This window comes from Mobula birostris, chromosome 22 (genome assembly GCF_030028105.1).
Source record: "Mobula birostris isolate sMobBir1 chromosome 22, sMobBir1.hap1, whole genome shotgun sequence".
NCBI lineage: Eukaryota > Metazoa > Chordata > Chondrichthyes > Myliobatiformes > Myliobatidae > Mobula > Mobula birostris.
The window spans coordinates 59,939,539-59,966,855 of NC_092391.1; the positions used below are offsets into that span (position 1 = coordinate 59,939,539).

The 27,317-nt window shown below is 41.0% G+C and overlaps 1 protein-coding gene across 6 annotated transcripts in view; it reads left to right on the plus strand.

The window, feature by feature from the left end:
- Positions 1–27,317, plus strand: part of arvcfb (ARVCF delta catenin family member b) — a 500,299-nt gene that overhangs the window by 175,975 nt on the left and 297,007 nt on the right. For 4 of the 6 annotated variants that reach the window (XM_072240865.1, XM_072240863.1, XM_072240862.1 and 1 more), the window contains one exon: positions 12,081–12,318. The exons of the other annotated variants lie outside the window; for them this stretch is intronic. In XM_072240865.1, the coding sequence (XP_072096966.1) occupies positions 12,109–12,318 (210 nt within the window). In that variant the 5' untranslated portion in view covers positions 12,081–12,108. The remainder of the gene's footprint in view (positions 1–12,080; positions 12,319–27,317) is intronic. 6 annotated transcript variants of the gene reach the window in all.

Genomic DNA, 27,317 nt, shown 5'->3' on the forward strand with positions numbered 1-27,317 from the left:
GCAGTAGTTTTATACACTTACATTAATCGTGAAGGATGATTCAAGGAGAATCTAATTATTTTCTGTTTCTTCTCCAAATATTATGCAATTCAGTAAAAGAAAATCCTTTTCTTTTCATTATCTGCCACTTCTTGGGTCCCTGAATAGGTTTTTGTTTACAGGGATGTAATCTCATGGGTAACCAGCCGGTAGTGTAGCGATATCTGCACCAGATTTCAAGATGAGTGGTCCCAGGTTCGAATCCAGCTGGCTCCTTCAACATTTTTCATCAGTGCTGGGTCGAGCTTCGAGCTAGCAATTCAGCCTAAAAAACCCAGATAAATGCTAAAGAAATGGCAACATTGCAGCCCAATGCACCACGAGGTGCAGAGAGGAACAACAACAATCTCATGGGTGTATGCAAGAGTACCTCATTGATCATTCTTGTGTTAGTTTTGACAAGTTGTCCAGACTACTTGTCTAGCTCTACATTTAAGCTTGCTTATTTTCAGAAAAAGTTACTGGGTGCCAAACACGTATAATCATCTTTGTTTAAGATATAAATACTGTTTAATACTATTTATACTGTTTAAGCCCAGTAGTATTGCTCAGCCTGTCACTTCCTAATATAACTTGAAATTGGTCCTGATCTGTGAGTTTAATTTTTAGTTGCGATACCAAGCAATGGCACCGAAGACTTGGCCACATGGCAGAGCTATTGGGCTAGATGCCATCAATGGTACCATTGGGAAAGACTGGTTTGCTGTGGTGCATGTGATAAATTGTTACTGATGTGAGTGCTTGTCCCCTGCAGATGTGAATTACGAATTACACTGATTTGATGGCACCACGTTTGATCTCCGGCTCTGCTTTTGGACTCGACCAAGTTCAGCAGTTGACACTGAGTTGAGGATTTAGAGTCAGAGAATACAGAAGCAGTCACTTTGATCCATCTAATCCATGCCGAGCTGCTTAGTCCCTTTGACCCACACCTGGACCATAGTCCTCGACACCCCACCCATCCATGTACTTATCCAGGCTTCACTTGGATGCACTCCGTACATGGCCCCTCACTTCTCTGCATGGGGTTGCTGGACCTCATCAATGTCTTACACAGCATTTGTGATTGTTAGCACCATGTTTTAATGTGACATTTGATGACCAATCAGAAAAGAACAGTTGTTTTTATCTGATGCGTGTCCTAGATGATGTACAATGTTTAAGATATTGTGGCTTAGCAAACAATTGGAGCAAAGAACCTAGTTCTTCACGTGCGTTTGTGAAAGAGCAGTTGAGAGAATGGGAAAAGTGCTAAATTAGTGCTTTAGGTGAGATTTAGAGCAGTAATCTGAGTGTATATAAAGCTATTTTAGAGTATATCTTAAATTTGAGTGGGGGGAGCATTGGGACTTGATGCCGTTACCTTTGTTTTTCAATAAATGCAGCTAGATTTGGGGGATGAGTTCAACAGATTACTGGCCTGGCGGGGAAAACTCAGCGTATCCCAATCATTCTTCACCCTTGTTCTGGTTGGCATTGGTCTTGCATTTCCTGTGCTCGAATTCCTGTCTTGTTTTGTGTTCCACAAGGACTTCGACCATTTGCTTAACTGTAACCCTGCGTTTCTGATATTTGTACTCTCTACTTTCTGTTTAGTCAGTCTGCAAATAGTGTATGTCTGCTCAGTTGTCCAAGCTTCAGAACCTCATACAAAAATCTTCATCATGCTTCTCCCTATCTTAAAACCTACTTTTGTCACCAGATTTAATAAATTTCAGTGCATAGGTGCCATACCTCATTACACGTGCTTTGTGTTTTTTTGTTTTTAAGATGGTGATGGAAAGTTTCTTATTTACCTTTGGCATATTGGGCTGCATCACAATTATGAATTACTAGTCACTTGACTCTTGGGAGCGATTTGAATTCTGTGTTGCACTGCTTATAGATTCATAGTGAAGTACAGCACAGAAACCACTTGTGCCGGCAGCTCGTTCCACACTCTCACAACCTATCAGAGAAGAAGTTTTCCCTCATGTTCCCCTTAAACTTTTCACCTTTCACCATTAACCCATGACCTCTGATTGTAGTCACACCTAACCTCAGTGGGAAAAAAACATGCTTGCATTTACCCTGTCTATACCCCTCATCATTTTGTATACCTCTATCAAATCTCCCCTCAATCTTCTACATTCCAAAGAATAAAGTCCTAATCTATTCAATATTTCCTTTTAACTCAGGTCCTCCAGACCCAGCAACATCTTTGTAAATTTTCTCTGTAATTTTTCAGCCTTATTTACATCTCTCCTGTAGGTAGGTAACCAAAACTGCACAATGTGCTCTAAATAGACCTCATCAATGTCTTGTACAACTTCAACATAATATCCCATCTTCTGTACTTGATACATTGATTTAAGTATTTTGGTTGATTTAGATATCTCATGTTATGACGTGGTGTTCTGGTGTTTGTAGCCATTTTTCAACTCAGTAAACAACAGGAATTCTGCAGATGCTGGAAATTCAGGCAACACACATAAAAGTTGCTGGTGAACGCAGCAGGCCAGGCAGCATCTCTAGGAAGAGGTGCAGTCGACGTTTCAGGCTGAGACCCTTCGTCAGGACTAACTGAAGGAAGCAGTGTGTTTCAACTCAGTAAACTCTTTTTTGTTCTTTTCATTTTTCTTTCATCTGGAGCGCATGTTAAGTGTCAGGATGAATGGGATAGAAGAGCTTTTCAATTGTGGAAAAGGTATAAGTAAAATGTAGAAGTCATTGTAACAGGGCAGCTAAGAATGAGCAGTGCGAAATGCTGGAGGAACTCAACACGTCAGACAGTAAATTCTGTAAATGAATCAACAGTTGATATTTTGGGTCAAGGTCCTTGATCAGAACATGAATTGACAATAAACTGGACTGGTCTAAGAACACTGAGGCTGTCTACAAGAAGGGTCAGAGCTGTCTCTATTTCCTGAGGAGACTGAGGTCCTTTAACATCTGCCGGACGATACTGAGGATGTTCTACGAGTCTGTGGTAGCCAGTGCTATCATGTTTGCTGTTGTGTGCTGGGGCAGCAGGCTGAGGGTAGCAGACACCAACAGAATCAGCAAACTCATTCGTAAGGCCAGTGATGTTGTGGGGGTGGAACTGGACTCTCTCACAGTGGTGTCTGAAAAGAGGATGCTGTCCAAGTTGCATGCCATCTTGGTCAATGTCTCCCATCCACTACATAATGTACTGGGTGGGCACGGGATTTATTTCATAACTTACTGGCATAATTTACATATTACTATTTAACTATTTATGGTTCTATTACGATTTATTATTTATGGTGCAACTGTAACGAAAACCAATTTCCCCCGGGTTCAATAAAGTATGACTATGACTATGAAAGGACAAGGAAAGATAAGGTAGATAAGTCCCCTGGTCCTGATGGGATGCATCCCAGGGTGCTAAAGGAATTGGAGGTTATAGTAGATGCCTTGGTAATCATTTATCAAAGCTCTCTAGACTCTGGACAGGTCCTGGCGAATTGGAACACAGCAAATGTCACACCACTTTTTAAAAAAGGACGTAGGCAAAAGACGGGCAACTATAGTCCAGTTAGCTTAACATCTGTAGTCGGGAAAATGCTTGAGACTGTCATTAAAGAAGAAATAGCAAAGCATTAAGAAAGGAGTGGTTCCATTAGACAGACGCAGCATGGATTCAAAAAGGGCAGGTCCTGTTTGATAAACTTACTGAAGTTCTTTGAGGACATAATGAGTGCAGTGGATAGAGGGGAACATGTGGATGTCATAAACTTGGATTTCCAGGTGGCATTCGGTAAGGTGCCACACAAGAGACTTATAAATAAGATTCGGATGCATGGAGTTGGAGGAAGTGAATTAGCATAGATAGTGGGTTGGTTTAACCGATAGAAGGCAGAGAGTTGGTATAAATGGGTGTTTCTCTGGTTGGCAGTCTGTGGTGAGTGGGGTGTTGCAGGGGTTGGTGCTGGGCCCGCAGCTGTTTACCATTTACATTGATGATTTGGAAGAGGGGATTGAGCGTAGCATAGCGAAATTTGCTGATGACACTAAACTGAGTGGAAAAGCAAATTGTACAGAGGATGTGGGGAGTTTGTACAGAGGGATATAGATAGGTTACGTGAGTGGGCCGAGGTCTGGCAGATGGAGTACAATGTTGGTAAATGCGAGATCATCCACTTTGGAAGGAATAATAGAAGAGCAGATTATTATTTAAATGGTGAAAGATTGCAGCATGCTGTTGTGCAGAAGGACTTGGGAGTGCTTGTTCATGAATCGCAAAAAGTTGGCTTGCCGGTACAACAGGTTATTAAGAAGGCAAACGGAATGTTGGCCTTTATTGCTAGAGGAATTGAATTCAAGAGCAGGGAAGTCGTGCTGCAACTATACAGGGTACTGGTGAGGCCACACCTGGAATACTGTGTGCAGTTCTGGTCTCCATACTTGAGGAAGGATATACTGGCTTTGGAAGTAGTGCAGAGGAGGTTCACCAGTTTGATCCAGGGATGAAGGGGTTAACCTATGAGGAGCGATTGAGTCACCTGGGACTGTACTCTCTGGAGTTCAGAAGAATGAAAGGTGATCTTATAGAAGCATTCAAGATTTTGAAAAGGATAGATAAAATAGAAGTAGGAAAGTTGTTTCCATTGGTATGTGAGACTAGAACCAGGGGACATTGCCTCAAGATTCGGGGGAGAAGATTTAAGACGGAGATGAGAAGAAACTTTTTTTTTTTGCCCCCAGAGAGTGGTGAATCTGTGGAATTCTCTGCCCAGGGAAGCACTTGAGGCTTCTTCACTAAATATATTTAAGCAACAGTTAGATAGGTTTTTACATAGTAAGGGAATTGAGGGTTATGGAGAAAAGGCAGATAGGTGGAGCTGAGTTTACGGACAGATCAGCCATGATCTTATTGAATGACGGTGCAGGTTCGATGGGCTGGATGGCCTACTCCTGCTCCTATTTTCTTATGTTAAGATACCAGAAATAAAAGGTGGGGGAAGGGAAGGAGGACAACTAGGTAGAACATATACATTGATTGTATGTCCATAAAGTGACATTAGTGCAGGAGTGTCTGTACATAAGGTGACTGACAGGAAATGATAGGTGAAGCCAGATGGGCGGGGAGGAGGCTGAAGTAAGAAGCTGGGAGGTGATGGGTGGAAAAGGCAAAGAAGTGGAGAAGGAGTCTGATTAGATAATGGACCTTGGGAGAAAGGGAAGCGGTGGGAGGCACTAGGAGTTGGTGATGTGTGAGGAGAGGAGTTAAGAGGCCAGAGTGGAAAGGGAAAATTTACCAGAATGAGAAATAGATATGAGTGGTTTTGGAGAACAGCTCTGTGGTAGACCTTTGAGTTTCTTGTTGATGCTCTGTTGGTTCTATAATATGCTGGTCATGAAATTTGAACAGCTTGATAACTGCAGTGGTTTACTTTAGCGTCAGTACTTAAGAGATGGCAATTTCCTGAATCTGCCAGCAGTTTAGACATCTGATTTATAGAGCTTTTGTTGAACAGTGTTTTATGAAGTCAGGCATGTACATGTTTTAGGTTTCTCACTTCGTACCATTGATACAACTTTACAAAATGTGCAACCCAATGAATTCTGTCCTCAGTACGAGTTGGCATGACCCTTTTGAAAATGTTTTCAGATAGATTTAATTTTAATTTCACTGGCAAAGGAATTTTGTGAAATAGTGAAACTTAGTTTAGAGAGCATGATTAAAGATTCAAGATTGTTTGATGTCATTTCCAGTAAATGAGTGTAAAGGAGAACGAAATAATTGTCACTCTGAATCTGATACAGCACAAAAAAAACTCGATAAGAAAGAACACAATAATTTAAAAACAATGTGAGTACAGTACAGATACACACAGACACAGACACACAATATGCCCGCCAGTGGTGTAGTGGCATCTGCTCCAGACCTGGAGGCAAGTGGTCCCGGATTCAAATCTGGCCAACTCTTTGTGCGCTTTCCATCTGTTCTGGGTTGAGTGTCGAGCTAGCAACTTGAGTTTGTAAAGAGAAAACAGACAAATGCGAAAGAAACGGCAAGGTTGCAACCCAATATGCCACAAGGCACAGAAAGGAACGAGAATATACACTAGATAGCACATATACATTGATTGTATGTCCATAAAGTGACACTAGGGGCAGGAGTGTCTGTCCATAAGGTGACTGACAGGAAATGAGAGTAATGGTGGGGGCCGGGGGGGGGTGGAGAGATGGGTGTTTATCAGCCTTACTGCTTGGGGAAAGTGACATGTTTTGAATCTGACAGTCAACATCACCTGCAGCATCAGTTTACACAGTCTCCTTATCCCTGAGGAGAAGTTAAGTACATAAATTTTGTGTGGCCACCTCAGTTGTAGACAATTTACATGGCAGATAGACTTTTCAAAATACCCCTATACATTCATGGCTTTGCACTTTGTGCTTCCGAAACAACCTTGTTCAATGAGGATGCTTTGAGAGCAGGATAATTGATTGACATTTGTCATCTTGTTTGTGTGTTCCTGATGAGGTCAAGTCCTCTCCACATCACTGCTTTGTCAATGTGATCATGGTTGGTCTGCCCCAGACCGCAACTTCTCTTTTGTGCCAGTTTCCCTTAACCCTGAATTCCCAAATTTCCTCTCTAAATACCTTTGGTGATCTAGCTTCCAGAACTCTCTGGGATAGACAATTCCAGAGATTGAGTACCCCTGCAAGAAGAAATTATTAATTGACCACATCATGTAGCTATGTCACCCTGTTTAAGATTCTCCCACTCATGGAAATATCTTAACGTGTGGTATATGCTCTCATTCCCCATATTAAAGTTCAAAGTACATGTATTATCAAAGTACAGTATGTGCACTTTATGTGCACCTTGAGATTCGTCTCCTTACCTGGCAACCACAAAACGTAGAAACCCCAAAGAATCCATTTTTTAAAAAAAAGAAAAGGTTCTTGTATCTGGTATGTTTCACCCATCGTTCTTAATGCAAAAGATACTGACCCAGATTAATTAGGTGTTCATTATAGGATAACATTCTCATCCCAGGCATTAGCCTGGTGAATCTCTTGTGATCTTCCTCCAGTACTATATCTTTCCTTGAATAATTGAACTACAACTGTGAACTCGTTCTTTAGTTTATGGTACTAGAAACTGTTAATAAAAAATCTCAACAATTGCGGTGATTGCAGAAGGATTTAGACCATAAGACATAGGAGCAGAATCAGGTCATTCAGCCCATCAAGTCAACTTTGCCATTTCATCATGGTGGATCACGGATCCTATTCAACCCCATATGCCTACCCTCTCACCATACTCCTTGATGGCCTGACCAATCAGGAATCTATCAACTTCCACTTTGGGTATAGCCACAGACTTGAGGTTAGGCAAAATGACCTATAATTTCCTTTATTTTGCCTTCCTCCCTTCTTAAAGAGTGGAGTGACATTTGCGATCTTCCAGCTCTCTGGGTCCATGCCAGAATCGTGTCCAATGCATCTGTTACCTCTTCAGCAACCTCTTGCAGGACTCTGGGATGTAGTCTGTTTAGTCCAGGTCACTTATCCACCTTTAAGACCTTTCAAGTTTGCCTCGCACTTCTTTCTTTATGACTCACTCTGCTCCCTGACACTCATGGACCTCTGGTATACAGCTAGTGTCTTCCGCAGTGAATACAGATGCAAAGTACTCATTAATTTAATCTGCCATTTCTGTGTCCACTGTTGCTACCTCACCAGCATCATTTTCCAGTGGTCTAATATCTCCCTTTTATTCTTTACATAACTGAAAATTCTTTTGGTATCCTGCTTTATATTACTGTCTAGTTTGCCCTTGCATGTCATCTTATCCCGTAGAGCTTTTTTTAGTTGCCTTTTTGTCCTGCATCTCAGCTTCCTTCCAAACTCCTTGTATCCCATTTTCAGGACCTCCTCCCCTTTTCCACCTATGTCATTGGTATCAATATGTACCAGCCCTTTTCAGAATATTGTTTATGCGTTCAGAAACATCACAGACCCTAGCATATGTGAGGCAAACTACCATCAGTGTTTCTTTTTTGTGTCCACAGAATCGCCTATCTTTTCCGTTGATAATAGATCCCCTATTACTGCTGCCATCCTCTTCAGTTTCCTGCCCTTCTAAGCCACAGGGCCAGGCTCAGTGCCAGAGGCATGGCCACTGTTGCTTCCCATAGGTAGGTCATTCTCTCTTCCCCCCGCCCCAACAACAGTACTCAAATGGAGTACAGTACTTATTGTTGAGGGGGATGGCCACAGGTGTGCTCTCCACTATCTGACATTCTCCCTTTCCCCTCTCAACGGTCATCCTTTTATTTGTCTCTTGTAGCCTTGGGGTGACTACCTCCCTGTAGCTCTTGTCTATAACCGCTTCACTTTCCCTAACAAGCCAAAGGTCATCGAGCTGCAGCTCCAGTTCCATAACACGGTCTCTAAGGAGTGGCATCTTGATGTACCTGGTGTAGATGTGGCCTTTGGGGAGGTTGGTAGTCTCCTGGAAATCCCACATCTGACATCCAAAACAGAACACTGGCTCTGCAAACATGCCCACTATTCTCTTGAGTTAATTCAGGAAAAAAATACAAAAAATAAGGAATGAACTTAGCTACGTACGTGGCCTCCACCGGTTCTCGTTGAAGCCTTGTTGAGCCTTACTACTCTGACTTGGACTACTCCGATGATCGCTCTGCTTGGTGGTACCTCTCCTTTATAGAAACTGAGTTTTTAAAGTTCTTCACTGAATCTGCGCAGAAATGCTTCTGTTGTGTCTGTGCAATACTCCAATCAAGGACTTGAGGGTGTTCTCTGACAACTAGATGAGAATTAGAATTGAAGGATGGTGATGGTGTAGTTCCAAGGCTTATTGTGGTTCTCAGAAATTGCATTGATAAAGGCTTTACTCTCCAGGAGAGGCTATGTCTTGGAATGGAACATTCTGCTGAGGCAGACGGAGTAGTCTGTTTCTGAATTTGTGTAGGAATAGCGTGCTTTTCCTATTTTTAGCCAATTTAGGCTTGTATGTGCAAATCAAGACAAAATGGTTGCACTGAATTCTATAATGGGCAGCACTGTATTGTAGTGGTCAGCACAACATTTTACGGAAGAGGTGGCTTAAATTTAATTCCCGCCGTTGCCTCTCAGAGTTTGTACGTTCTCCCTTTGACTGTGTGGGTTTCCTGTGGGTGCTCCCATTTCCTCCCACAATCCAAAGACATACTGGCCAGCAGCTTCACTGGTCATTGTAAATTGCCCTGTGATTAGACTCAGATTAAATCAAGGGATTGCTGGATGACGTGGCTGGAAGGGCCGATTCTGTGCTGTATCTCAATCAATCATTAAATCAATAAATAAATAATCCTGTCAGTAGTTGAAGGAAAGATTCAGGCCTTGACTACCAAACGTTTAAAGAAATCAATAATGTTCTATCAATATTGATGCAAAGCCGCATGCTTTGTGTTAAAGTAACTAGCTTTGGAATTAATTCCAAAATGTTTGCTTTTGTTGATGACCCTCTTTATCAATCATAACAAAGCTGTCTTGTAGCTCCTTGCAATCTTTTCTCATTCTTCCAATATTCATCTCGTGCTTTTGGTGACATTGGCAAATCTTATCAGAATTCTTCATTTCTGTCAGACATCTTTTTTCAGTCTATGTGCCAGAGGAGAATCTGTCACAATGCAGAAGATTCCCTCGTGTTGGTTTGCTGCATAAGTTCACAATCTCATTCACACAGTGGTCCTGGGCCACTGTTCACCCAAATCCAGAGAGCTTGTGATTAAAAACTGCAAATACTGGAGGTGCTCGGCGGATGGAGAAAGAAGTATTTTTGATTACTTATGATTTAGGGCAGCAATAAAGGTCCTCCATCTCTGGCGGTGTCCAGGGCTTCCTTCATCATGTCACAGCATCCTCTTGGTTTTCACTACTTTCAGCCATGGAAGTCCCGGGCGGAGACTCAGTAATCCTGTTGCACTCATCTCACAACACATGCTGGTGATAATAATTCTGATTCTGTAGAAGGATTCTTCATTGCTGTTTCCATAACAATTTTATTTTACCAGTCAGGGTTGTTGGCCCTGAGCTGAACCCCGAATCTGGAGGATTGGTAAGCCACTCTTAGTCTGGACCCTACCCTTTGACCTGTTTGGCATTGGTGACCCTACCAAGAGCTAAAGCACAAGGCCTTGACTCCAAACAACAGGAATCCTGCAGATGCTGGAGATTCAAACAACACACATCAAAGTTGCTGGTGAACGCAGCAGGCCAGGCAGCATCTCCAGGAAGAGGTACAGTCGACGTTTCAGGCCGAGACCCTTCATCAGGACAAATCTCTTACTAACTCTTCCTTCAGTTAGTCCTGATGAAGGGTCTCGGCCTGAAACATCGACTGTACCTCTTCCTAGAGATGTTGCCTGGCCTGCTGCGTTCACCAGCAACTTTGAGGCCTTGACTCCAGCTGATATCGCTTGCTGGGTCACTGAGGCATCCAGGCCTCCTGACCATGGCAAGGTTGTGGTCCTTCTGGAAGGTTTTTGGGTTAACGGAACTAGAAAACTGAGGTGACAAAGGCACTTTGAATTCAGAGAGGAGGGGGGAGGGAAACAAATGGAACGTTTATGCTCAAGTAGAGACCAGGACTGTCCAGAAATGGGTGATTAATGTTTTCTCAACAGTTAAGTTTGGAGTCAAACGGGGTCCTGATGTTCTCCAACTACAACAGGAATGAAGGCGAATGTAAAGAAAATGGAATATATTGTAAATGAAAGATAATCTTTTAGAGGAATTTCTGTTTACCAGCTGGCTAAATGATGTTGTGTTGGTCAAGGTATGATAGATCTATTGCTTTCTACATTTCAATTTGATGATCTTGGGTGTTGTTATAGTCTTATCATTCCTAAGACTACTAAATGGAAGATGTCTAGAAAGCCCAAGGCTAAAATAGTTCTACTGAAGCCTATCTTGGCTTGTCAGTCAACAAATTAAATTCCTCACTGAATGTTGACCCCATTGCTGTGTTGTGTTGTCAAGTTGGCATTCTTTCCAAAATATTTATGACTGTTTCACTTTCCCTCAGTCATTAATTAGTCATTGTTAATTGTTGAAAAATTTTGTTTTCCATAATTATTCCTGTTCTGTTGCTTTTCCATTCTTCAACATCTCCCTTTCCCTTAAGCATATTTTGTTAATTGTTAATAATCTTCCTTCAGCACTATCCCTTTACAGCCTTGTCACTTATTATTATAATGATTTATGCTCTTAATTTCATCAAAAAAATTGCTCTAAGTGAATAATATGCTTTTTGACCCAATTCTTCCCATTTAAAAAAAAAAGATCAAGACTCTGTTTCACTGAAAACCAAAACTGGAGCATTTTATCGTCTTTGACATGTCTTTCAATCTGAATGTTTGGCATTGTTTTGGGGCTTTGATTCAACAACTTTTCTCCCCTCCAGGTCTTCAACTGCAGTTAGTATTGCTACACTTGGTGTTTTCAGTAGCCCAAAGTGCCACACAGTCATAAGTTTTGAATGATTTGCCAGTGATTTTGTAAACTTTTGTTTTCTACTTGGTAATGAACATCCAAGTGTTTAAAAATTCTTGATGTATGCTTATCATTTTAAACAAGATATAGGGATTTCGTTATAAATGTTGAGTAGTTTAAGATTAACTAGCTGAGCTTCCTTTGTGTAATTTCATAAGTGGCTTCAAAAATTTACACTCTTTTTCTCCCCCTGCATGTTCGTAATCATTTAAAGTTGCTTCTTGCTTTGCATGTGCATAGAACTTGCATTATTCTAACCTCAATTACTTACCTGATAATTAACTGTTTTCATGCTATAACCTCTTTCTCTTTCCTTCCCTTGGTTTTCTCTGCAGCTTCCTGATACTGCTTGAGGCTGTTGGTCTGCTTTCCAATTCTTCCTTGCAACTGTAGCAGGTGATTCCAGGTCTTTAACTTCAGAAGCTATTGAACTGAACTGTATTTATTAAGCATGAATGAGCATTCCCTTTTTGATTGTCTAACTTTCACTGAACTACTAACCTCTAACCCTTAACCCAAAGGTTGCCTGATCAGTCAGCAGGCAAGATCATGGATGATTACGATGTAAGATCGGCTGCTAGCATTCTAGCTTCGGTTAAAGAACAGGAAGCCCGGTTTGAGAAGTTGACCAGAGCGCTTGAAGAGGAGCGTCGTAATGTATCCATGCAACTTGAGCGTGCCAATATTCCCTCAGACAGAGCAAGTATATCCCACATTGGCAACAGTGAGTCCTTTGCATGGCAGCATCTAGTGTTACAGGTAACTTTGCCTTTGATCTTGATATGACAGAGATTATTTACTATTGTTTAAGAGACTGTTAGGCATATGGAGAAAAGAAAAATGGAAGGGTTAGATTACTCTTGGAGTAGGTTAAAGGGTCGGCTGCAGAGCCTGTATTGTGCGATACAATTGTATGTTCTATATTCTTAAATATGGAGTTTGGAGTCAAAAATGGTTATCTTCTACAAAAATTGTTATAATACAACTGGCTTGTATTTCATTGGCACTCACTGTTGGACCTAAAGACTGTTTATGATGACAAGAATTCCAAATCAAATACTGAGGTATAAACTTATTATTGCATTGTGGCAGTACATTTATTGATTCTATCAAAAGCTGATTGTACCTGTAAAAAGTATTATTGGGATAATATTGCATAATTAATTAACAACTATAACTAATGTTCTTTGTCAAGGCCCATCTGTGTGTGTTGTGTTTATGGTGAAAATTCTCCACAGGAATTTAACTGTGCAGTCAGGAATGACTTGAAAGCCAGTCTTTCTTTCTCATGCAAAAGGACTTCTGGATGGTTGAGCTAAAGTTTCAAGGTAGCTTGGCTGATTATACTTAAAGACAGCATGGTAGTGTGGTTAGCACAACGCTTTACAGTTCCAGCAACCTGGATTCAATTTCTGCTGCCTGTACGTTTGTACGTTCTTCCCGTTACTGCGTGGGTTTCCTCCGGGTGCTCCAGTTTTCTCCCACAGACCAAAGACGAACCAGTTGATAGGTTAATTGGCCATTGTAAATTGTCCTGTGATTAGGTTAGGATTAAATCTGGGGATTGCTGGGCTTGCGCAGCTCAAAGGGCCACAAGGGCCTATTCTGCGCTGTATCTCAATAAAATAATAAAAAAATTAAAATCCTGCTGTGTTAAAAATTATTGTTTGATGTTTTGTGCCTGTGCATACTTTAAATCTTTGAATGTGACAAGAAACCCAACTTTGAGAAGCAGACTTTGTGAACAGGGCAAAATTACTCAGGATCGTCTGGCTGAATTCACAAAGTTTTGAAACTGTTCTTCAAAATCTAATGAAAATCGTACAAAAAATGGTTTCAGGCCAGTACATCACAGGTAAAGTCCTCTCAACCATTGAGCAGATCTACATGAAACACTGCCATAGGAATCCATCAGGAGAGATACTCACCACTCTGGCTATGCTCCGATCTTGCTTTGGCCAGCAAGCAGTTGAAAGAAGCTAAATTTAGTGCATAGCCCTTTCAAATTACAGCATAATATTTGACTCCTCTCTCAAAGCTGAAAACTTCCAGCAAAATAGGGATGAATTCATCATCAGAGATCCATACCATCCAGGCCATGCTTTCTTCTCACTGCTGCCATCAGGTAGAAGGTACAAGAACCTCAGGACTCACACCATCTGGTTCAGCAACAGTTCCACTCCCTCAAACATCAGGCTCTTGAATGAAGGTAGATACTTGCACCATTATTGCGGTGTTCCCACAACCAATGATCTCACTTTAAGGACTCCTTATCTTGTTATTTCATGTGCTCATTATTTATTTACATTTGCACAGTTTGTTAACTTCCGCGCTCTGGTTGATCTTTTTATAGTTACTATTCTATAGATTTGCTGAGTATGCCCTCAGGAAAATGAATCACAGGGTTGTATGTGGTGACATACGTGTAATCTGATACTGAAGTTTACTTTGAACTTTGAGCTCAATCCATGAGATTCATGCCATTTTCCAGGGCCCAATCTTATTTTTCCCATTTCCCCCTCTGTGGAGCTCATTCTCTTACTTGTGGCTACCTTTGCATCCTTTATGCCATTAATTTACTTGGGGGTTATTTACAGTTTTCTGTTAATCACCAGCCCAGTCTAGTGGTGTGGGAGGAAACGGGAAAGTAGCTCCTAATATTTTTATTTGACTTTCTTTAAAGCAGAAGTTCCCAAGCTTTTTTATGTTATGGACCAATACCATTAAGCAAGGGGTTCATGGACCCTCAGGTTGGGAACTCCACTTGTAAAAGCTTGAGTCTAAAACTTAGTTGGTGGTATGGTAGCGGAACGGTTAGCATAACACAATTATTATAGTGATAGCGATCTGGGTTCAATTCCGCTGCTGACTGTAGGGAGTTTGTATATTTTCCCTGTGATCATATCAGTTTCTTCCAGATGCTCTGGTTTCCTCCCACATTCCAAAAATGTATAGACTAGTAGGTTAACAACAGGAATTCTGCAGATGCTGGGAATTCAAGCAACACACATCAAAGTTGCTGGTGAACACAGCAGACCAGGCAGCATCTCTAGGAAGAGGTGCAGTCGACGTTTTGGGCTGAGTCCTGATGAAGGGTCTCGGCCTGAAACGTCGACTGCACCTCTTCCTAGAGATGCTGCCTGGCCTGCTGCATTCACCAACAACTCAGATTAGTAGGTTAATTGGTCATACAGGTGTCACTGGGCGGCGCAGGCTCATTCAACTTCAAGGGGCTGTTACTGTGCTCTATATCTAAATCTTAAAAAGTTCTGTCTTTTAATTGCACTTCAGTGAATATAATTCTGAATTACAAATATACAACTTTTATCCTTAAGCTCAAAATGATAACTCCTGAATTGATGATGAGTTGGACAATAAAAGCAGATATTTTTTAAAAGAAAATTTGACCTCCACTACAGTTGCAGCTGTGATTTCAGAGTGGAGAGGAATTATTTTTAGCACAAAATGCGTATTGCGGACAGTGTGGGTGGACAAAATGCAAGATGACTCCCATTGGAGTAAATCCAAGGGTATTAAAGATTGTGGAATTGATGGAAGTGGATGCAGATCTGACTTATGCAGTTCTGACTTAATCTAATAAAATGGCAAAAAGGGCTTGAACAATTAAACAAAGGATATGCTGTGGTTCTGAAGATCCTAAACATTGGAAATGCAGACATCCCACCCTGCAAAAACTCATTTCAGGGAGGTAGCACCATCAACTTGTGGGAGACTCCCGGAACTTCCGGGAGAGGTGGGATGTCTGCAATAGAGTAGCTCCTCAGCAGCTAACCAGCTAGTTTAAATAACGTTAGCTATGCTAATGAACGAATGACACCTGGTAAACTCGCCTCAACATGTCTTGTACAGTCTTACCCCACCATGGGCAATAGAAAAGTCACTGTTGCAAACAGTGCAGCGAGCAACACTGTCATTATTTTGACCCCTATTAGGCAGGGGTACACTTTAGTGTAGTCTGGGGTGACATACATTTTATATTTTCTTTTTTGGAACACTCTGCCACTCTGACTTTATTTGGATATATCTCTCTCTCTCTCTGTCTCTCTCTCTCTCTCTCTCTCTCTCTCTCTCTCTCTCTTCTCTCTCTCTCTCTCTCTCTCTCTCTCTCTCTCTCTCTTCTCTCTCTCTCTCTCTCTCTCTCTCTCTCTCTCTCTCTCTCTTCTCTCTCTCTCTCTCTCTCTCTCTCTCTCTCTCTCTCTCTCTCTCTCGTTGTCTCGAGCGTGCTTGCTTTCTTGATCTCTCACTCTCTCTCGTGATCCCTCTCACTCACGCTCGCTCTTTCTCGCGCGTTCTCTCACGCTTGCTCTCAAAAAAGTCAATTTCCGGGACATTGTATATAATTTGCGGGCATCAGGGAGCCACTATTAATATGCGGAAGATTCCCTGTACTTCCATGAGGGGTGGAATGTCTGGAAATGATTCATAAAATGTGTAGCTCGGGTAGTTGATGGTTGGCGAGTTCTGTTCTGATCTTGGCAATTTACAGTACTTGTAAATATTTCGTCACCATATGTGGAGTCATTGTCAGTGCACTGTTAATTGTGTGTCTTCTGAATGCTTGGCCTTTATATAGTTTTCAATCAGCTGAAGAAAATCAAGAGGAGTGGGCTAAGTGAAAGTCAATGTACAGAATGCAAGAGAATACCTAGAAACATGGTTTTCTGCAAAACAATTCTGTAAATAAGCATGTAGACTTCAATCCTATAAATGAGCCATTTTGGGCAAAATTCCAGACCACAATGCACAAAGTTTGCCACGCAGCTAATCATTAACGTGATTTCCTCCCCACGTCGCAATTGAGTTTCCGCAATGATAGCCTATCAGCTGATTGATGAGTATATGAAGGCCAGTTTAAAGTGGTTCATAGAGCCTATATGACTAAAGATAAGTTCTCTCGTATTTACTCAGATTTTTCTCCATACTGTAATAGGTGTAATGTCAAAGAGGCCTCTCTAATTCATATGTTTTGGTCCCGCCCGCGGCTTGATAAATTTTGGAAAGAAGTATTTCAAACTTTCTCGTAACTTTTCAAAGTAAACTTTAAACCCAACCCTCTGATTTTACTCTTAAGCCGAATGATTTGCATATTTTGGCTTTTATTTCTCTTTTAGCCAGAAGAGTTTTGTTGCTTAAATGGAAAGATGCCACTCCGCCTACTCACGCCCATTGGTTGATTGATGTTATGTCATGTTTAATTCTAGAGAAGATTAGGTGTTCTATTTCTATATCTAGACAAGATTTTTTCACATTATGGGGACCTTTTTGGAACTACTTTCACAATTTTCAATTTGTTCAGCAATGATGATGGCTATTATATGTTTGAATTTATGACTATATGTCAGATTTTTTGTTTTTTTAAACCAAACAGCTGTTTTTTTTCCACTTTTTTTTCCTGTTTTGTTATGGGGTTTTGATTCTAGTCCAGATTAGAATAAAATATACCTTTTCAATATTATGGTTAGTTATGGGGCATTTCAATCTTGCTTCTGTTTCCATAATACCATAATGTATTTTGTATTCGTCTATGCAAGAAATTAATAAAAATATTGAAAAAGAAAGATAAGGCCAAACATTCAGAGGACACACCACAGTCAACAGTGCACTGATGATGACTCCACGTATGGTGATGAAAGATTATGGGCACCCAATAATCTTAGATATTACAGGGTATCAGCACGTCTCGACTACAAAACATCAAACTGGAATAGAGCAACGCACATCAAAGTTGCTGGTGAACGCAGCAGGCCAGGCAGCATCTCTAGGAAGAGGTGCAGTCGACGTTTCAGGCCGAGACCCTTCGTCAGGACGAACGGTCTCGGCCTGAAACGTCGACTGCACCTCTTCCTAGAGATGCTGCCTGGCCTGCTGCGTTCACCAGCAACTTTGATGTGTGTTGCTTGAATTTCCAGCATCTGCAGAATTCCTGTTGTTTGCGTTTAAACTGGAATAGAACTGGGTTTGTTGTTTATTGCATGAACAGGAGGAAGTTAATTATTCAACTATTAAGCAGTTGAAGGCTAATCAAATCAGCCAATCTAGCACAGCATATTGAAGTTACAAATTGTTGTGGCACTACACTAATTTGTACTTAATTCCCTAGAGATAGGACAAGTTTGAAAGCGAGCTGCATTTTTATTTTTTTCCTGTTTAAATCAACACAGAGTGCATTCTTCAGGTGAAATACCGAAGAGATGATTGATAATATAGACCTGGAATTTCAGTCAGCTGAGAAGCGGCTGATTTGTTTGAATTGGTGAAAACAAAGGTCTGAGTTCTCCATTGCCGGGACTTCCTTTTCTCGAGTGATAGTTGCTATTGGGAATCTGTTTTGGAGATCTCTGGCATGCAGAAACTATTAAGATTTCAGGAGGTTTTAGTTCACTGATGAAATAGTGCCACTTCTATATGATGTTTTAAGCATTTTATAAAGCTGTAATAGAGGTATGGACATATTTTTAAATTTACGATACAGCATGGAATAAGCCCTTCAAGCCATGCTGCCCAGCAATCCCCTAATTTATTCCTAGCCTAATCACGGGATCATTTACAACATCTAATTAAATCTTTGAACTGTGGGAGGAAACTGAAGCATCCGAATGAAACCCACGCATTCATGGGGTGAACGTACAAACTCCTTGTAGGCAGCGGTGGGAATTGAACCCACATTACATGTACTGTAAAGCATTGTGCTAACCGTCACGCTACTGTGCTGCCCCTAAAGTTAAAGCAAAACACACAAGATGCTCGAGTAACTCAGCTGGTCAAACAGCATTGATGGAAAAGAGTAAACAGTCGGCCTTCTTCAGGACTCGGCCTGAAACATCAACTGTTTATTCTTTTCCATAAATGCCTGAACTGTTGAGTTCCTCTAGCATTTTGTGTGTGTGTGTTGCTTTGGATTTCCAGCATCTGCAGACTTTCTTGTGTTTATAATGTTAAAGGAGAAGATTATATATATAATCAGTCAATAGTTTGGTTAAAATATTATTTAAAACTTTGCTTGGACATTAAGTGGTAAAGTATAAAATGTAATCCAGGTATTTTGCTATGAACTGACTATCAGATACTTAACTCTCTTAATTGCTTCAAAACATTGGCATTGTGGAAGCAATGTACCCTCTGCGGGCAATGGACCAGCGGCTTTCAATATTTAAGTTAATTATCCAGCAATTTGTTGGCTTCATGGCAGAGTGGTGATCATTGATAGAGTTATCATGATTCGCAGAAAATCTGGACCACAGAATTTATTGGGCAAGAGTGACACTTGGGTTACCTGTGTGCTACCCCCTACCGTAATTAATCTCATCTTTTCTTTTTTACAACTCGTCCAGGCCCAGTAACTGAATAAGTTAAATTAACAACTGCATGTCCATGCAGTAAACAACATAGCCATCTCCCTTCTGTGTTTCGCGTGTGTCATTCTGGACAACTGGTTTATGGTTCATATCCTTGGATTTTTTTTTGAAAGAAAAGCATTTTGCATAATGTACTTAAGAATGTCAGAGACCTTGTCAGCTAGGAATTCAGCTTTCAGCAGGATGCAAATCAACCCCAGGGAAAGCTCTGCAACTACCTTGACAACTTGTGGGGTGCAAAGTCACCTGTTTTTGCTTTGCTTTGATTAATTTTAATCTCGAGCAGTAGTGAGGATAGCAAGAAATGAAAATTATTTTTTCTATTCTTCTACACATTGCTGAGAATAATGAATCAATGAGAACCAAATGATAAAAGAAAGTACGTGTTTTGAGGCTCTTACCAATGAGATGAACAACCTTGCACTCAACATCAGTAAGACCAAAGAGTTGATAGTGGATTTCAGACAGGGTAAGATGAGGGAACACACACTGGTCCTCATTGAGGGATCAAAAGTGGAAAGAGTAAATAGTTTTAAATTCCTAGGTGTCAATATCTCTGAGGATCTATCCTGGGCCCAACATATCACACAGGATCGAAATAAGCTGCAGAGGGTTGTAAACGTAGTCAGCACCATCATGGACACTAGCCTTCAGTGTATCCTCTGTTCCTCCAAACTGCTAAGAATTCTGCCATTGGAAATAATTCAGAAGATGCTTAACTCAGGTGGCTGATGGTTGTGTGGAGTTGTTCGCTGATCTTGGCAACTTACTTTCATGTGAGGAGACATTCTTAGTGTGCTGTTGATTGAGGTGTGTCCTCTGAATGCTTGGCTTTTATATACTTATCAATCAGCTGATTGATCATTATTTCGGAAACTCAATTGTGATGTGGGTAGGAAATCCCAACGCTGGATGTGCGGTGAGCTTCGTGGGCAGAGGTTAGGGAGATGCACAAACAATAATGGACTGTAAAGTGGCATAGCCTACTCTCCTAGTCTCTATCCATGAAGATCGAGAGAAGCACAAATTCGACTGGGCATCAATGAAAGTCATGGCGCGTGGAAACATATGGCATGCAAGAAAATTCCTCGAAGTCCTATTGAAGGGTTTTGTCTTGAAACCTCAATTGTTTACTCTTTTCCATTGTTGCTGCCTGACCTGCTGAGTTCCTCTCGTATTTTGAATGTGTTGTTTTGGATTTACAGCATCTGGAGATGTTCTCATGTTTGAAATTCCAAGAAACGTTTTCTGCAAATAATTCTGCTTGAAAGAAAAACACTTAAACCTCGATCCGATATAAGAGCCAATGCAGGCAAAATTCCAGATCGCAATGCACAAAGTTTGCACACAGCCTAACAGTGATGAGAAATCCTCCCCATATCATAATTGACTTTCCGAAATAATGATCGATCAGCTGATTGATAAGTATATAAAGTCCAAGCATTCAGAAGACACACCACAGTCAACAGCACACTGACAATGTCTGCTCGCATGGCGATGAAACGCTTGAAAGTAAATTGTCAAGATCAGAGAGCAACTCAACCCAACCATCATCCACCTGAGCTACACATCTTCTGAATGATTAAGTAATTATTTTTACCTATTTTGTAATGAAACTGAACTTGTACATGCAAAAGAATTTTGTTTCAGCAAGAAATCTTCCTAGTCTTCCAACTGACATTGTGACGAAAGAGGGTTACAAAAGTACACCTAGACTAAGATGTTAACTGTCCTGTGCTAGCACCAGTGGGATCAACAGTTGATCTGCCACCTGTCTTCAGGAGAGAGAGAGAGATAAGTAAGACAATGGAGCAGCTATGGAAATGTTAAGGAAGAGACGAGAGAGTTTAACGGAAGGAGACACCGGTCTGAATATTGTCAAGACCGGCTCCTTTTGAACCTGAACTGTTTGAAGTGTGATGGACAGACGATACCCCAGCAGGGGGATAAAAAGGGGCAGGTTCGCTAAGACACGACACATGACACCACGAGGTAACGAGACCCTGGAAGCGGTGCGTCCCCACAAGTCGGTGGGAGTTTTGGAGGTCTGGTCGCGGGACCAGCCATAGATGCACAGGGTGGAAAGATACGGTCGGCGGGAACCTGGTGTGTGTCCGCCCTTGCCTGGGTGCCGGGTTCACTGCTGAAGAACGATCGTGTCTGGAACAGAGGGGTCACAGTCGGTAACCTCAGAAGACATTACCAAGGACTTGCCCGAAAGCTAACTGCGAGGAATATCGAAGGTCTGTGTGGAATCCGTTTTGAATATTCATTCGCTTTTGCTCTCTCTCCTTTTCCCCGCCCAACGGCACAACAGTGATTACTGCGAACTGAACTGAACTTTGCGTCACTTGAAACTGGTCATTTCCCCTTAGACTGCGATAGAGCTTGATTGATCCTATTATCCTAGTTCTGTGTACATGTGTGTTTATTCATTGCTAACCTGTTGCATTTATATCCTTACTATTAGAGTACTGTGTTGCTTATTTCTTTAATAAAACTTTCTTAGTTCCAGTAATCCAGACTCCAACTGAGTGGTCCATTTCTGCTGGTTTGGCAACCCAGTTACGGGGTACGTAACAACATACACACACAAATTCTGCCTAAATTATTGTTGATGCTCGTTCATGTATTTAACTTTTTAATTTGTTCTGTACGGTTGAAGCTTTAAGTGCAGCTTGTGGATTATTATCTTCAAATGAAAACCTATTTGTTTAATATAAAAAAATAATGTGCTTCATTAAGTGAAAATAGTGTTGACCCCTATTAGATTATGAAATATTACCTGTGTCAGTTTCTGAATTATTACATTCCTCAAACACCTTGGTGCTTCATTCCATTAGAAGAATTATTTGAATTTGTGTCTTGTCCATTGGTGTCTAATATAACTATGTAGTTGAACTCGATATCCGAAGAACAGGATTATGTAGGGATCATTATTATGTTTAACTTGATGTCATTTGATTCACATTTCTCTCTTTGTGCACAGACCGTACTCACTCAGCCTGGTGACAAGTCAATCTTTGAAAGCTTCTCCCCACTTGCCAAAGATGCAAAAATGTCTTCTATTCGTGGCAAGGGACACTACACAGTATGCAGCTCTGTGTCAATGTTCACCTTGAAATCCCCACATATATGAACAGCTCTCACCTTCCCTTTCTTGATCACTGGGACAATGGGCATGGCTCAGTTTGCTCCACTCAACCTTGGAGAGAATGCTGGATGCCTCCAAGCTCTGTAAATCACATTCAATTTCAATTTGTCTTTGTATGTAATCTACGGAGGCCAAACACAGCAGCTCGAGCTTTGTGTTGAAAAGAAGAGGGCCGGCACTTTTCAGATGTGAATGATTGAGAAAAGTCCAATCAGACTGGCACACAATCAAATCTCTCAATGTGTCATCAACTGACAACTGCAGCCCAAGTGGTAGCACTAACCAGAGCCTGTGTAGGTCTTTAGTGTCACTGAGGTATTTTCTAAAGGTAGGTTAGAACACAGTCTGTTGTAATCAGCCTCTGAAATTATAGACAAAGCTGTCCTATATCCAGTTCCATTTTCAGTTTTACACTAGCACATCTATTGTGATCCACGTGATTTTTACAATGTGCTTCAGTAACACTATGCAGTTCTAGGCATGTCAGCTCACCTTTGTCAGGCTCTGTGTTGTCTGAATCAGTTTCACGTTCAGTCACTTTATGCATTTGTTTAGTTTTGTGTTTGAAACTTTTCACTCTGTATGGTTTTTCTCTTTGGTTCTGCTTTTTGTCTGACTTGCACACTCTCTATGTGGCCTTTTCTGTAACACATTCTGCAGACTATTTCTTTGAAACATCAATTATTTGCATCATGGGAGGATTTGCCACATCGATAACATTTTTGGCTTTTTGCACCATTCAGGGACATTTTATGCATTTCACTTTCTAATTTTTTTTCTACAGATCTGTTGCATTCTTTGCTGCTGTCTCCAACAATATTGCAATGGTGAATGCCCATTTTAACATTTAGTCTCTTTCTGATGGTAGCCTCTTTTGAGTGCTTTGATTATGCATGCCACATACAAGCCTTTTCCTTATTGCATCAGAAAGTCCATCTCTAAGGTCATAGTATTGGGAAAGTTTATGTAGTTCTGCAGTGTATTCAGAAATGCTTTCATCCTATGGTTCATTTTGTGAAATCTAAATCTCCCGGCTATTACTAGCAGTTTTGGGCTCAAGTGATTGTAAAGTTGCAACAATTTCATCAAATGTCTTGCTTGCTGACTTTAGGAGTTACTAAGTTGTGTAAGCAACTGTATGTTCTAGTACTCATGAAGTTAAGAAGTGTGGAGACTTTCTTTACCTCATTCATGCCGTTAGCATTGCAATACAGTTTGACCCTTTTGATTTACAATTCTGAGTTCTCATTAGCATTATCAAATTCATCAACTTTCCCGACTAAGTCCATCATTATGTTGTTCTTACATTAGTTTTGCTAGTCATGCATCTCTCACTGTGTACCCTGTACTATACTCACGCGCCCTTTTCTAGCATCTGTAACCACCTTGTCTGTACTCGTTTAGTTCTCCCCTCGTCCCTCGCCCTTCTGGCTGCTGAAGTCCCACATCCATGGTGCATTACTTTTTTTTACTTTCACTGCTTGTTCAGCATAGGGAGAAACTGGTCTTGATTTACTGTTTCCCCTAGTTTGTTTGCTCACAGGTTTTTCTGCAAATCAGAATGAGAAGAGAGAAGAGAAAGTAAAATATTTGCTTGTTTCTTTGCCTTGACAATGGCTTTACAAATAATAAAAATAAGTGGGGCACAACTGGTTTGTGTGGAATTATTAAGGATATCTTCACAGTACCATTATCTCCACTTTTTGTTTGTGCACAGTACATATTTTTAAATAGATTTCAATATTCTATAACTATAATTGTCAACCTCAAATTTTAAAAAAAACTTATCTTGTATCACTTTCGATAAACCAAATCTGATAGCTTGAACTGTCATGACAAATTTGAGGGAGTTCCCAAAGTGATCCATCCTTGGAAACAAGGAAGAAAGCTTCTGTAAAAACTATGAAGAAATTATTTGCTGACATTGGTGAGGATTCAAAGGAGGTTCATGAAGATGATTCCAGGATTGAAAGGCATATCATATGAGGTGCATTTGATAGCTCTGGGCCTCTAATTAATGGCATTCAGACCTCATTGTAACCTATTGAATGTTGAAAGGCCTCAGTAGGTGGATGTGGTGAGACAAAAACACTTTGAACAGATGAGTTGCAAGGATTTTCACTTGGGCAGAACATTTCCAAGAAATTGTTCAGATAGTTCCTTTACATTTGCTCTTTACCAACCCTCCCCAACTCCACTCCAAAGTAATTAGGATGTTTGAATTTGAGGGTTTGGCACTTGGCTAGAAAACCTGTACTTGGCTTTCTGATGACCTTGGGTGATGAAATGGGGAATGCTATCTTGTACTCAAGAGAGCAGCCTTGAAAATTGAGCTGAATTCCCAATAAATTTATCATGAATGTTAAGTGGGAGGGAGAAATAACTAAAATTATTGGAGAGGTGGGAATGCACAACACGTTGAAAGCAACACACAAAATGCTGGAGGAACTCACCTATGGAAAAGAGTAAACAGTCGTTTCAGGCTGAGACCCTTCACCAGGACTGGAAAAGAAGGGAAAAAGTCCTGGCCTGATATAAGGTCTTGGGCCGAAATATTGACAGTTTTCTGTTTTCTATAGATGTCTCCTGACCTGCTGAGTTCCTCCAGCATTTTGTGTGTCTTGCTTTGGATTTCTAGCGTCTGCAGATTTTCTTGTGTACAGGGAGGTCCCTAATAAAGTGGTCATTGAATGTATGTGTGATTGAACAGTGCTGCCATAGCAAGGGATAACGTGTTTGTATGGGGTATTGTGATCTTGAGTGAGATTTTACTGAGAGTGAAAAGATTGATTTTCATTTGCGTCAGCTTTACCCTCGATGTCTAATCAGTTCATGGAAATGAGCTGCTGAGTAATTTTATGCAGTGGACACAAATCGAAGCAAGTATTTTCTTGTGCATGGTATTAATTCATAGTGTCATGGGTTGTGCCTTAATTCATATGGTAGTAATTAAAGATAAAAATTACTTAAAGCTCTGCAAACTACTTTACTTGGAAAAGGTAATGTTTCCTTTGATTATCAAATTTAAACTCTGCTTTTGAATTAATGTTGATATCTAAATATTTTTCTTTTGCCAATAATCAATTATAATGTATTTATTGGACCTCTGGTATAGATAGATATTCTCGCACCCTATATAGAAATCTTAAGACCAAAAGATATGGGGGCCGAGTGGGCCATTTAGCCCATCAAGTATGCTCCTCCATACCATTGTGGCTGATTTACTATCCTCAACTCTATTCTCTCCGTAACCTCTGACATCCAGACTAATCCACTTTAAATATGTCCAGTGATTTGGCCCCCACAGCTGTCTGGTAATGAATTCCATAGATTCATCACCCTCTGGGTAAAGACATTCTTTCTCATCTGATTCTAAAGGGACACCCTCTGTTCTCTTTCACTATTGGAAACGTTCTCTCTACATGCACTGTACCTCAGCCGTTGAGTATTCAGTGAAAATGGCAGATGTTGCCTGGTGAAGTGACTTCAGACATCTCAAAGTAAGACAAAGATTGAAACAAGCCAGGTAGGATTGGTACGGTGGCACAGGAGCAGAACAGTTATTGTAGTGCTTTACAGCACCAACTGTAAGATTGCAGTTCAATTCCTGTAAGAAGTTTGTACATTTTCCCTGTGACCAAGTGAGTTTCTCTGAGTGCTCCAGTTTCTTTCCACATTTCAAAGGCGGACAGGTTAGAATTAGTGAGTTGTGCGCATGCTTTGTTGGCACCAGAAGCATGATGAAACTTGTGGGCTGCCCCCAAAACAATCCTTGGACTCAAATGATGCATTTCACTGTATGTTTTGATATATATGTGACAAGTAGAGTTTATCTCAAAATCTTGTTTTTATTTTGGTTTTTGAGGATTTGTCTGTATTCTTGAGGATAAGGTTATGTTTGTCCATAATTTTACTTTGTTATTTTTGGTCTATTAAACTCTTTGCAATTAAGGATTAAATGGGAAATATCTTTAGTGAAATGCTGGTATTTGATCTTGCATTGTGACATGAGTCATTTGAATAAAGATGTGGTGCTCCAGTTCTGAAGATGAGCTGTGTGCTTTTGGGTCAGGCAACTGCTTCGGGACCGAGCGAAGTCTCTAATCGCAAAGAGTGGGAGTGATTGTAGGATGGTTTTCAGTATTCAGAATGACCAGTTTCCATGACAGAATATCCCACGATTTAAAGTGGGGTGTGTTTGGATCTTGAAGGCAGCTTGTCAGCTGTTTGCAACTTCTGCTGTTTGGCTCCTCTGTAGTTGGAATCGAGTTGTGAGCCCAGCTACTGCCTTGACTTTTGATCTTGCTGCTAATGTGGGGGTGTGAATATTGCTGTAAAGCCTTATCTTGCCACAGTGATAGATCTGTGCATTAGATATTTTCCTGCATAATGGCAGTACAATAGACTGGCAGGTTAATTCAAGATTGTTTAACATCATTTCCAGTCTGCAAGTGTTAAAGAGAATGAAATAGTTGTAACTCTATCTGATGCAGCACAAAAATAACACACTATAAGATAAATATCATAATAATAAAAAATACAATAAATACAAGTTCTTAAGATAACTTTTATACATGGGTATGTCCATAGAGTAATGCTTGGTAAAGGCCCCAAACATCCTTCCAAATGAGGCGACTCTTCACCTGTAAGTCTGTTGGGGTCATCTGCTGTATCTGTGCTCCTGGTGTGGTCTTCTGTATATCAGTGAGGCCCGACAGAGATTGGGAGACCGTTTGGCTGAGCATATTCCCTCCGTCTGCCGCAAAAAGTGGGATCCCTCGGTGGCCACCCATTTCAATTCAACTTCCCATTCCCATTCTGACATGTCAGTCCATAGCCACCTCTACTGCCATGATGAGGACTCACTCGGGTTGGAAGAGCAACGCTTCGTGTTCTGTCTGGGTAGCTTCCAATCTGATGGCAGAGACATCGATTTCTTGAACTTCCAGTACTTGAGCCCACCACCCCCCCTTCACCATTCTCCATTCCTGTTTCCCTCTCTTATCTGCCCAACACTTTCCCCTGGTGCTTCTCCCCCTTCCCTTTTTTCCATGGTTTTCTGTGTCTTCTGTCAGATTGCACCCCCCCCCCCACTTTCTCCAGCCCTGTATCTCTTTCACCAACTTCCCAGCCGTTACTTCAAACCCCCTCCCTCTCCCGATTTCACCTATCACCCTCCACCTTCTACTAATTCCGCCCCTCTCCACCTTATGCTAAAATGTCTTCCT